Below are 12,154 nucleotides of genomic sequence, written 5' to 3' on the forward strand. Positions count from 1 at the left end.
TGCCACTTCAGTTGGGACCTTGCTGCTGACAGGAGTTATTCCCTGCACAACAAGAGCTGCTGCTTGGACACATTTAGTTTCAGAATATCCCTAGTTTTCCATTTCATTTCTACCTCAACTTTTCCACTCCATCTCTTCCTAGCACAGGTTTGGGCAAGCTTGGCAAAAAAACAAACTGAGGAATTCCCCAATGCTTTCCCAGTTTAACCCCTGTCACACCAATCACCTTAACACTGCCAGTCCTTAATTCTCCCTCACTTGGGTTAAGGACTGAGGAAATTGGACCTGTGCCTGACCAGGACATGTGCAAACCAAATGGTGGGGACTGGAACACACACCTTGCACTCCTGCAGCTCTTACCATTATATTCAAGAGAAAACAGCCAGTTGTACCATCACTGTTCATTTCTTCTGTGCCACAACAATATCATTCCAGGCCTCTCACTGCCAAGCTTCCGCTTCTCCCAACAGCTCCAGGGGCACCAGAACTCGCCCTGAAGGCACAAAGGTTCCTTTTCAGAGCACCACGACCCATCTACACTGTAGCACTGGAATTCCATCTCCTGGACAAGCTGGTAGAAGCAGGGAAGAAAACCAGGACATAATAGGTCAACTGGGGGCACCTCTTCATCCAACAGCAGCTCCAGGAAAGGTACTGAGTCAACACCTCACCAAAGACACAGGAAAACAAATGCCAACATCTTGAGAATCACTCCAGTTTTCAACTGATAAAGCAACACTAAAGAAAAGCTTTTCAGACACTTGGGCAGAGTCCACCCCACTTTAACCAGTTTGGGGGACTCATTCCCAGCCTCCTGAGGTTCATTTCCCACCTCACTTGGGGCTGCAGTACACCTGGTTCTACACACACACACAAGGAGCTGCTGCTCCTGGATTCCAGTCTCCTGGTTCTCCTTGCAACTCCTCCAGCTGTTTGCCCAGCTCTCCAGTGCCCATTCCTTTGCCCACTGCACTGGTTCACAGCCCCAGGGCTCCCAGGGCCACCCTGGGCTCTCCCCTGCCCCGACACTCAGGGCCCTTTCCCAGCCCTGACTCCATCCAGCACTGACCCAGCTGCTGGCAGCTGCAATTCTCCTGCTCCTGCCCTCCCTCTGCCTGCAAACACCCCTGCCAGCTCCTACACCCCCACCTCTTACCTCCCAGCAAAGCAGGGCTGCATCCTCCGGGATCCTCCAGCTGGATGCTGCTGGCTCTGGGCAGCTCCCACCCTTCACCAGGGGATCCAAAGGGAGCTCTGGGGACTGTCCCAAGGGCAGGGGACACCCACTGTGGGTCACACCAACACTCAGCCAGCTCAGGCCGGGGCTCTTCTGCCTGCAGGGCAACAAACAGCCAAGCAGGGACACTGGGACACTGGAAGGAAACAGGCACAACAGACTCAGGAGCCTGGCACACCACAGCCCCCAAACCTGACCAGGCTCCAGCTGCTGCACAGACCTGTGGCCACACAGGACCCAAACCCACCCCCAGCACAGACAACCCTGGGGAGGTCAAGCTGCTCATTCCCAACCACAACCAAACATCCAGTGCCACTGTCTGCCAGCCCCTGCTCCCAGCAATCAATCATCTTGCCCATTTCCTTTCTTTACAGGTCCTTGCATTCACATTCTACTATCAAACCATGATTAGCAAATTTAGCTGTTACTAGAACCAATCCAGCCTGGCTTCCTAATTTTAAAGGATACTGGGTTTGCCTTACCAGGAGAGCCCCTGGCTTAGGGGTAATTCTTACAGGTTCTGTCCTTGTCCATTTTCGTGGAATTCCACTGGCCCACACCACAGGAACAACTGCAGCTGCCACTTCAGTCGGGACCTTGCTGCTGACAGGAGTTATTATCCCTCTGTAAACATCAAACTGCTTCAATACAAACAATCCAGTGGACACTACAACTCCTTGGCACTTTCAGTGTAACCAGTGCAAGTCAGTTGCTAAGTTAAACAACATTTTCTTGTAAGGTTATAATTAATTAAGATATCAAAAAACCAACAACTATGAGAGAAGAGATCCCCCCATGGTTCTACTTTTAGGGAAAAAAAACCCAACCCCCCATCTCCAGTGCTGCAATAGCTCAGGCTCCCAAAAAGGCCCAGGGGCTGTGCTGGGGCTTTTGGCTGCCCTGGAGCACAGGGAGGAACACGATGTCACCACCCCACGGGCACAGCTGAGAACCCAAAGAGCAGCCACACCAGCAGCTCCTGCCAGCCCTGCTGGGCTGGGCCTTGGGGAGGAAGGGCACTGGCCTTTCTTCCTGCCTAGGAGCAAAGAGCCTCCTTGCTGAGCACTTCTCCTGCCAAGGGCATCAGCTCACATGGGAAGTTGATCAAGTGCAACTTCTTGGAATGAGAAAGATTCCTGTTCCCTGGACAATCTCTTTCCAACTGAACTCAGAAGCACACACAAAAGTTCAGGTGTTTCCCAAAATTTCTTACAAGAACCTCTGAGATTCAACTGGTGAGTTTTAGAAGCCAGGCAACCTCGTATTACTATGCTCTTGAATCACTCATTTTCATTCCCTACCCTGCATTCCTGTTCAACATTCAGAGCATTTTCCAACACTTATTACCATACACACCCGCCCATATTGGGTTTCCAAGGGCCTTCCCAGGTCTGCTCTGTCTGGAGCCCTCACAGTCCTCAGTGGCTGCCTCAGGAACCTCAACACAACTCACCTGCTGACACAGGAACTTGGTGCTGCTTGGCTGCTGCCTCAGTTCCCGTCTTCCTTCACCTCCCTTGGTTGGTCCCTTGGCTCAGCTCTGTGCAGTTTCCAGGTTACATCCCACTGCAAAAAGGATCAGCTCTTGTTACATCTCAACACTCAGAGAGCATTGCCCCTTTTTTCTTGACACTTGGCCATTAAGCCAGTGTCTCATTATTTAAAGCAGAGTTTGACTCCTCTGTGACAACAACAGCTACAGCCCTGAATCATAACACAGCCTGAGACACAAACACAGATGGAAACTCTGAAGGATCCACTTGGTCCTGCTCACCAAGCAAAAGAACCTTTCTGAACTAAAGAACAAGAGACCCCAGGTCCTTTCTCTGCAACATCAGCTGCTATAAATGTGACCCACAAGACCTGCAAAGGCCCTTTCCCCTTCACCTGCAGGGCTGGCAGTGCCACCACTCGACACGGCCCCAGTGGCTGGGCAGGAACGGAGGGGCTGGGGCGTCCAATCCATCGGCCCAGGCGGCACCAGGAGTTCCTGGAGTTCCTGCAGGGGAGACCATCAAGCCAACAAAGGATTAGGAAGAGCATTTTCAACTTTAATAGGTATATCTCCTGGAATATGGGGAGTTGGACAAGGCCTATTGGTGCAACAAGGACACACTCAAGGCTATCTATTAAAAGCATCTACCAGCACTCAAAAGCTATCACTGTCCTTCTGTCAGGGGGAACTCAGCAAACTCTACTGGCCAAGAGCCTCCAGCAGGATTTCTACCTTTTGGGGCTCTCTTTTAACCATTTTTCCCAATCACTGTAGCTGGGACTAACACCTTCCTTACAGGGGGAACAGCCCACAAACTTCACTTGCAGGGATGCCATTAACTGCAAGTCCCTTGTCAGGGGGGTCACTGTACACCTTGTCCTTTGTTTGCCCTCCCCAGCAAAGATGCTTCCAACAGTTCTGAGAGATCTGGCAGACTCAGAGCTCTCCTCAGGGAATGCTTTACCTGCTTAAAGGCTGCCCTTCCACCATCTATCCAAGGCAGCAAATGCTTACAGGTTGTTCTTAAAAGTTCAAATAACAGTCTTACCACACATCCAGAGGGAGCAATCCAGAGTCCACTCGGTCCTACCATTCCCAGGAAGGCAGTTCATGGGCTGTCTGGGGCTCAGGAGGAGTCACGTGGCTTCTTTACTTTCTTCCCACTTTCCAGATTTTCTCCTGCAAAGGCAAAGGTTTCTTGGCTTTCCTTGCTCAAGGAGATGCAGCAAAGGCCATCTTTTAAAACCAATACTGGAAACTACTCGAGGTTGTCATTCAAGGGGGTTCTCTCAGGTCCTGCACTCATGAATCATCTTGGCCATTGGTTTTCTTGGCAGGTTCTTGCATTCACATTCTACAAGCAAACCAGGAGGAGCAAATTTAGCTGTTACTGCAACCAATCCAGTCTGGCATTCTGATTTTAAAGGATACTGGGTTTGCCTTACCAGGAGAGATCCCACAGTAGGGGTAATACCTACAGGTTCTGCCCTCTTCCACTCTCCTGCAAGTCCACTGGCCCACACCACAGGAACAACTGCAGCTGCCACTTCAGTCAGGACCTTGCTGCTGACAGGAGTTATTCCCTGCACAACAAGAGCTGCTGCTTGGACACATTTAGTTTCAGCAATTACAGTGTCAATATCAACAGTTTTCAATTTCATTTATGCCTCAACTTTTCCACTCCATCTCTTCCTAGCAGAGGTTTGGGTGAGTTTGGCAAAGAGACAAACGGAGGAATTCCCCAATGTTTTCCCAGTTTAACCCCTGTCACACCAATCACCTTAACACTGCCAGTCCTTAATTCTCCCTCTCTTGTGTTAAGGACTGAGGAAGTTGGACCTGTGTCTGAGCAGGACATGTGCAAACCAAATGGTGGGGACTGGAACACACACCTTGCACTCCTGCAGCTCTTACCATAATATTCCAGAGCAAACAGCCAATTGTACCATCACTGCTCATTTCTTAATCCCAATCCCACACTTCTTTGGCACTTGGAGCACCACTTTTAGAACCCAATTACAGTCCATTAGAGAGTTCCATGTCTAGCAGGGACAGGTACCCCTGGGATACTCTCAGCAATGCCTGAATCCATTGCAGGGACCTTGCTTTGAGCTCCCCAGGGCCGGGCACCCCGAGGATCTCCCCGAATAATCCTTTCGGTGCGCGCTGGAGTCCTCGGGGTGCCCCAGCCCAGGGGGCACCAACAGCACTGTCCCTCCAGGGGGCCCAATTTGGTGCCAAGGCTTCAATGGACAGCCCAAAAGGCATTTCAAGAGGCCTTCTTGGGAACCCACCAACGTGGACGGGGAGGAAGCCCCAAGAAGGCCTCATTTCTAAAGGCAGGGGGATCTTGCCTGTGTCCCAGACTGGTCCGGGGATCTGAGGCCCTTCCCGAGAAAATCTCGGTGCCGGCGTGAAGGCCCAGAGATCCCTTGGAGCCACGGGAGAGCAGGCACAGAGTCCCTCCTGGGGGCCAATTCTGCTGCCTCAACTCAGCTCTTCAAAGAAACCTCTAAGACTCAGCTGGTGAGTTTTAGAAGCCAGGCATTCCTACACACTGTAAGATACTTTAAGAGCTTACTCAGTGAAAAACATAAAGCTTTTATCAGGGACATCTGACCTCATACAGACAGCTCCTTTCCCATTTTCATAGAATATTTTTTTCATGGTATCACTTAATAGTGAGTGCCCAGGAAGCCCAGACTGTGCTTTCCGAAACAGAAAATAAACAGAGGGAAGGAGCTTTGCACAAGTGTAACATACTCCAGAACAGACCTGACTTTAGCTTTACACTTTATGTTCAATTATAGTAGAAAACAAAAACTTCAGCAGGAGGGCTGGTACATTACCCATGGTACCCTCAAAGTCCACCTTATGAAAACTGGAGGAAAATCGCAGTTGTACGAGTCCCTTGTGCCTGCAGATGCCTGGGGATCCTCTCCATCCACCTCGTGCTCTCCCAACAGCAGAAAGGGTGACCTCAGGGACATGGTGGCACTCAACATCCTGCTGAGAGAGCAAGGAAACCTTTAGCACAAAGGGGAGTAGGAGTTGAAAACTTTCTTTCCTGGGAGCTTTGTGAAGTCTGCAACCAAGAGGGGGAAAATTTGCATCTCCTTTGGTGCAGGAGTCAACAGGGCCAACAGAGCTTTCACTTTTTTCAGACAATTGTGCCCTTTTTGGCTCCCTGGCAGCTCCAATGGCACCAGAACCCCCTTCCTGCACACCCACAGCTGTCACACACAGGCACCCACACACCTTTGCTCCAGCCCACACGTGGCCAACATTTCCTCACCCTGGACATCCCAAGGGGACTATTTTTGATAGAGAGCACAGCAACCCCCTGTCCTTGCAAACTGCCTCCCTGCAAAAAAGGAATCATTTCTCCTGGACACTTTTCCCACAGTCAAGGTCTTTTAAAACCTGCTCAGGGTCCCTCACAGCTTCTGCCTGTCCTCAGGTTTAAAGGCACAGGCATATTCTATCTTCCAACAGCAAAACCCAGCTCCTCATTAAGAGTAGAAACCCTGCTCTTACCTGGACAGACTCCCAGGCTCGGCACAGCTGTGGGTCATGGAGCAGCTTCCCAAGGCCGTTCTCTCTCCCAGCAGGAAGCACAACTCGCCTCCACTCCCCAGCACCAGGGGAAACCACGAGCCAGGCTGGAAACTGACACAGAACGAGCAAAAAGCATTAATGCAGCACCAAGAAACCAAGGTAAAGCAGTCTTTGCCTCGTAACCCTGCACAGGGAAAGGGTTTGGAATTCCAAAGCAAAACTTGATACACCCAGAGAGCACCAGCCCCGCAGTCCTGCCACAGCTCCCCCAGGGTCACCCGGCAGGTAATGGGCTTACCCAGCCCCCGCTGCTCAGCACAACGCGCCCCTAAACGCCCCCAGCTCCCCCGGTCCACAAACCCAGCGGCCAAGGCGCTCTCCCCTCCGCAGCCCGGGCAGCAGCGGGGCCGCACCCTCAGCCCTCACACACAACCGCCCACACCTGCCCCGCCGGCCCTTCTATAGCGCGGGCCGGCAGCGCTGCCCAATCAGCACTCGAGCGCCTCCGCCCAATCCCAGCCCGCCTGGCCCTGCGGCCCCGCCCCTCGGCGCGGCCCCGCCCCCCGTTCCCTCCGCCGCCGCCGCCGCGGGACAGCGACTCTGTTACCAACTCCACCTCCCACTTCTTGTCACAGATCGATCTGAGGCACTTGTCAGGTCAATACCTGCTCTTTTCGGGAGCACCAGACTTGTGTTAAGTGTCCTCATTGTACCCACGAATCCCTCTAGGTTGTTAAATCAGCCTCCCTGTCCTGATTCTTCTAATGAAGAATTAGCATTAGTGTCAAACCGTGTTAATGAGATATACAAATTATCCCGAGAATGTCTATGTTACAAGCTCAGTTTGGCTGTGTTGCTATCCCAAAAGTGTGGAACAGTGACTGCCAGTTCTCCTTACGCTGCTCTTAAAACACCATCCCTACATTCCCAGGAGAACTGTGGAGGGAGAGACAGAACGTTTAAAACATGAAACCTTGGCATCGCAATTGATATTTCTAAGTATGTGTTTCTATCTGATACAGCTGTTGGGGTGATTACTCCGGAGAGTGTTTGTACCTCAGGCAGTAGTCTGGTGTATCAGCCTCTTCATGAGCAGGAACCAGCACGTTCCCAAAAGGAATGTTATGTCAGACTGTCATACACAGCGGAGAGGTGAGCAGGAGTGGTGCTTGTGCACAGCTGAAGTGAAGCACACTTGGATTCGGACTGCTCTGGGAGATCTTTTTTGAGATGGGTATTTCTGCACAGCTTCTTGTGACATGTTGAATTTAGAGATGAGCTGATTAAGGCAGTGACACTGTTCTGTCATCATTGAGCTTTTGAGGATTTCAAACCCCTTACTCTTAAGTCCGGGGGTCCGTTCCCGGGGGTTTGTTCCCGGGGCTCGTTCCCGGGTCCTGCCCGTGCCCGCTGCAGGTCCTGGCCGGTGCCGCCTCTCGCCCGGCAGGCGGAGTGGGGGTCCCTCGGCGGGAGGACCGAGGTGGGGTTGGGGTTGGGATCGGGCCATAGCGGCGCTGGGACCCCACCAGGGAACGGGACACGGTCCAGCTCGGGCCGGGGGACCGGGGCTGTGCCCGGGCCCGGGAGAGCGGTGCCCCCCGGTGCGCACGGGCGGTACTGCAGCCCCGGGGCGCGACCCAAAAGCGGGTGATGGACCCCAAACCAGGGCTGGGATGAGACGGTATGTGGTGCGTGGCCATAACCCCTTGTCCCTCCCGCAGTCCTCGGCCCTGTCGGTCAAGTCCTGCAGTGCGGACTCGCCGTTCCCGGTAGCTGAAGAGGGCTCTCATCCCCGGGCAGCCCCAACGTTCCTAAATCCCACATCTCCTGCTCCCGATCCCGGTGTGCCGGGTCTCCTCATCCCGCCCCTGCCGCAGGTATCTGTACGAGTACGCCAGCAGCTACAGCCAGGCACCTCTGCCTGTGCTCCTGGGCTCCACCTCCATGGAGAGGACCTTCCTCTCCATGGTTTCCACCTGCTGCATCTCCCCTGCACCCACCGCCTGCTTCCTGAAGGAGGTGAGACCCCTGGCACCAGTGGGCTCATCTCCATGCTGCTCCTTGGCAATCCAGGAGAACCAATGACGCCTGCTTCCAAATTGCCAGCCACCCCCCCATACCACCACAGTGATCCTCAGATCTGAATTCAATCAGACAAGACTCGACACACAATGAGCGAAAACGGACATGAACTCTCCCATAAATGCATAAAGTTACTTATTTTCAGTATACATTTAATTTTGAAAAATATAAATGCTAAAATATCTCATCATCTTCATCTTTTGATTCCATAAAAGTCACAATAGAAAGCTTCATAAAACTGTAAAATACTATAATGTTATAAGGAATTTCATGTTTTATATTACTGGAAAAAAAAATCACTTTAATAATATTTGAAATGTTTTCTGCTTTTTTCCTTTTTGTTCCACCATCCCGATCCACTTCATTTCATCCCAAGTTTTCATTCTGTCCTCCAAAGCAAATACAGACTTAGGAGAATTAAAAACAATAATAAAAGTAGCTGAAAGTGCTGTTGATTCAAAATAAAAATACAAATACAAAGGTGTATCAGCAGGCCAGAGGCTGGTGGCCACCGTATTCCCGGGGCTGGGACAAAGCTGGCTGTGGCTGGTGGCCGTCAGGGGTCCCACCGGGAGCTGGGACCTTGGATTTGCGAGGGGAAGGTCGTTGTTGACGGCCGACTCTGATCTCAGAGGGCTTTGGGTCAGCCTCCACACCTATTCCCTGAAGCGCCCACCCAGGCCTTTCCTACGAAATACCCAATTTGGATTGAGCTGCTCCTCTTCAGGCCTTTTCCCATGTCTCTCCAGCCTTTTCAGAGCAGGTTTCAGCTTCGTTCCTGTGACATACAACACAGCTTTCATGGAAACGGAAGCGAAGACCCCTTGAGAGTGAGCAGGGGATGTACAGAGGTGACGGCTCCTTCGTGGGAGCAGATGCTAAAATTTGGCATTTAAGGTCTCAGCACCATCAGAAAATCCTCTCGACTTCACCAACAGGAACTTTGGTTTCACAAGGACCAAGCGGCAGCACTTGCCCTTCCTCTGCGGTGGGGTTGTCTCCATCAGGGAATTCACCCGGACAGCTCGGGGATTCTTTCTTCTTATTTTAATTTTTGGATGAAGCTTTTAGTGTGTTCCCTCATGTCCTGGTGAAGCCCAGTTTCCCAAAGGCTTGTTCAGATGCACACACCAGTATGAACACGCTACAGAGAGAAAATCCTCCCCTGAGGTGATTGCTCACTTGGTTCCACCCCAAAATCCTGGGATGCCCGTGCCTGGCCTGCTTGGTCCTGCTGCATTGCCGGGTCTGGGGCTGAGAAGCTGAGTAGCCAAGATTTCGGGTAAATTCCACAGATGATGGTGTGGGATGCAGGAGGATGCGGATCACATCCCGTCTCCTTCACAACAAAGATTACTCACAAAAAATAAAACCCATAAAACCAACATAACCCTAAAGAAAGCCAGATGCTTCGGAGCAGAAGGTGTTAACGGAACCGATCCAGCCCTGTGCCACGTCCTGGAGATTGTGGTGTGGTGGGTTTGTTTCTTTGTAAAAATCACATTATATATGGTACAATACATTTTTTTACAGAAAGCCTGGCATCTAGAAATAAGAGGTAGAACTACTCATAACTATACGTTTCCTGCTGCAGGAAAAAAATTCATTTTTCTTTACAGTAATTAAAAAAAGGTTAAAAAAATTGACAAAAAAAAAAAAAGAAGTCATAGGTTAGGCCCCCATAATTTAAACAAAATAATCTAGGAAAATAACACTCTTCCATGTACCTGACGGATTAAGTCCATTAAAGTGTTTCTTTAAAAAAAATTGCATAGGAAAGGGACATTTCCAAACATGCTACAGCAATGGCAACGGTCTGTCTGTGCTGGGAGTGAAGTACCTTCTCCTTTTTAACTACAGGTGAGAGCGTGAGGGTTAGCAGCACGTTCCAGCATCCCCGAGCAGTGGGAGCAGACACGGAATCAGCCTGGAGGTCAGCTTTGTTCTGCCAGACAAGCACCGGGGTGCACGACCACCACCGACGCCTCTGGCACTTCCCACAGGTACCACCTGACATCCTTAAACGCTCCTGCCCTCGTTGCAACGGGAGACACTTTGGAGAAGGCAATCCGAGTCCTGGTGTCGGCGTGGGGGGGCCCGGAGGGACCTGGGGGGGCACGGGCAGAGGGGTGGCTCATTTACCTTTGCCAGCGGGGAGCAGGGAGCTTTTTAATATTTGGCTAGTGACAAAATAAATTCCGTAGAAGATTGGACAGACAGACAAATTACAAAGTAGTTTCTGTTCCCTTGCTCCTCCAGAAATAACCATTGTCTTCAGGCTCAAGTTCTATTCTAATTTGAGGCACAACTTTCACTGGAGTTCGTGGAGGGCTGCGAAGAAGAAGGAAGACAAGGTCAGCGTGGGACAAACTCTGCTCAGTGGCATTTAAGATAAGCTCCACACATCACATAAGGCTGGCTGAATGAGTTGCTCTGAACAATGCCCATGGTAGGAGACAAAATCACCCATTTCACTGACTGAGGAGCTCCAAGTGTCCAGCACTTTGTGCCTCACAGAATCCCAGAATGGTCTGGGTTGGAAGGGGACCTTAAAGACCATCCAGTTCCAAGTGCCCGCTATGGGCAGGGACACCTTCCACTAGACCAGGTTGCTCCAAGCCCTGTCCAACCTGGCCTTGAACACTTGTGGGGATGGGGCATCTTGGTCCTTCACCCCGTGCTGTGGCAATGCTCCTAAACTGCCATTGAAATAATCCAGATATCGCCACTGGATTGAATTTCAGACTCTCTCTAACACCTGGAAGCACAGACATGTCTTTGACATTTCAGAGGACTACCCTTGCCTTGGTCCAGATCCAATTCCTGGTGCTGGGAAGTCCCACGTGGCCCCAAGGGACTGAACTCCGAGGAACTGTTGCTTAACTCCTCCTTGCTGCAATTTAAGGTTATTATTTACTCTATCTTCCACCACAGATATGGCAAAATGGATTATTTCCCCTTAGCACTGCCCCTCTTGACTCCTCCCAGGAGGGGTCTTTCTCTCTTTCTCCTGCTCTGGCTCCCAAACCAGTCCTCAGTGCTGCAGCCGGGGTCTATCCAAGGCTAGTGAAGCCTTCACGTCTCCCACAGGTTCTCCACTTCCCATCCCAAGCACTGCAAGGGCTGGAATAATTACGGAATCAACTTGTTCATAATCACTTCAGGATGCTGCAATCCAAGGCAGGGAACGTTCTCCAAGTGCTTTTTTTTCAAGAATCCCCTACAGCAAACTTTGGGTGCGCTGAGGGGGAGCAGAGATACTTTTCTGAGATGATTCCAAAGTGTATTTTCCAGGTGCTTACCTTGGCATGGCGTGTGATTGAAGGAAAGGAATTGTATCAGCAAGACGTGTGGCGTTCAAGGAATGTTGGTGATTTTTCTCCTGAGGGGGGGAAGAAAGCCTGGGCTGTCATTGCTGCAGCACTGATGGTTCCTCCAGCCCTGCCTCAGTTTTTCCAACCCTCATCCATTGGCAAAGATATTTTCCTGCTGCCTGTCAGATGGATTCACTCCACTCCTCTCTCTTTCTCTCTCTCTCTCCTCCAAGATAAAAACCCTTGCGGTGCCAACAGGCCCAGTTTCCCAGGAGTTCGCCCACTTTTAGGGTTGGACACTTACCTTGGATCTACTCCTCTCAGTTAACCTGTGCTCCCACTGTCACACCCACATTCCTTGGGAGAAATAGGGTGGCTTGTTGCCTGGACTCTTTTCTCTCTCCTGACCCTGTGTTATTCCTCTGGGAATAACAGCCCTATTCCTCTTGCTGGAGGAAAGCTGATGTT

General features: G+C 51.2%; 1 protein-coding gene and 1 long non-coding RNA gene across 9 annotated transcripts in view; both read right to left on the minus strand.

The window, feature by feature from the left end:
- Positions 1–3,917: 3,917 nt before the first annotated feature.
- Positions 3,918–6,783, minus strand: LOC116785698. Its single transcript, XR_004356633.1, has 4 exons — positions 6,651–6,783; positions 6,270–6,394; positions 5,582–5,741; positions 3,918–4,315 (listed from the first exon to the last, which is right to left on the minus strand). It is a non-coding gene; the product is annotated as an uncharacterized LOC116785698 (long non-coding RNA).
- Positions 6,784–8,490: 1,707 nt separating this feature from the next.
- SLC4A4 (solute carrier family 4 member 4) overlaps positions 8,491–12,154 on the minus strand; it is a 140,544-nt gene continuing 136,880 nt past the window's right edge. For 6 of the 8 annotated variants that reach the window (XM_032685536.1, XM_032685532.1, XM_032685533.1 and 3 more), the window contains 2 exons: positions 11,675–11,754; positions 8,708–10,703 (listed from right to left, as the gene is read on the minus strand). In XM_032685536.1, the coding sequence (XP_032541427.1) occupies positions 11,711–11,754 (44 nt within the window). In that variant the 3' untranslated portion in view covers positions 8,708–10,703; positions 11,675–11,710. Of the gene's footprint in view, positions 10,704–11,674; positions 11,755–12,154 lie in introns of all 8 variants that reach the window. The other 2 variants (XM_032685530.1, XM_032685537.1) reach the window with 1 other exon arrangement.

This window comes from Chiroxiphia lanceolata, chromosome 4, assembly GCF_009829145.1.
Source record: "Chiroxiphia lanceolata isolate bChiLan1 chromosome 4, bChiLan1.pri, whole genome shotgun sequence".
NCBI classification, from domain to species: Eukaryota; Metazoa; Chordata; class Aves; order Passeriformes; family Pipridae; genus Chiroxiphia; species Chiroxiphia lanceolata.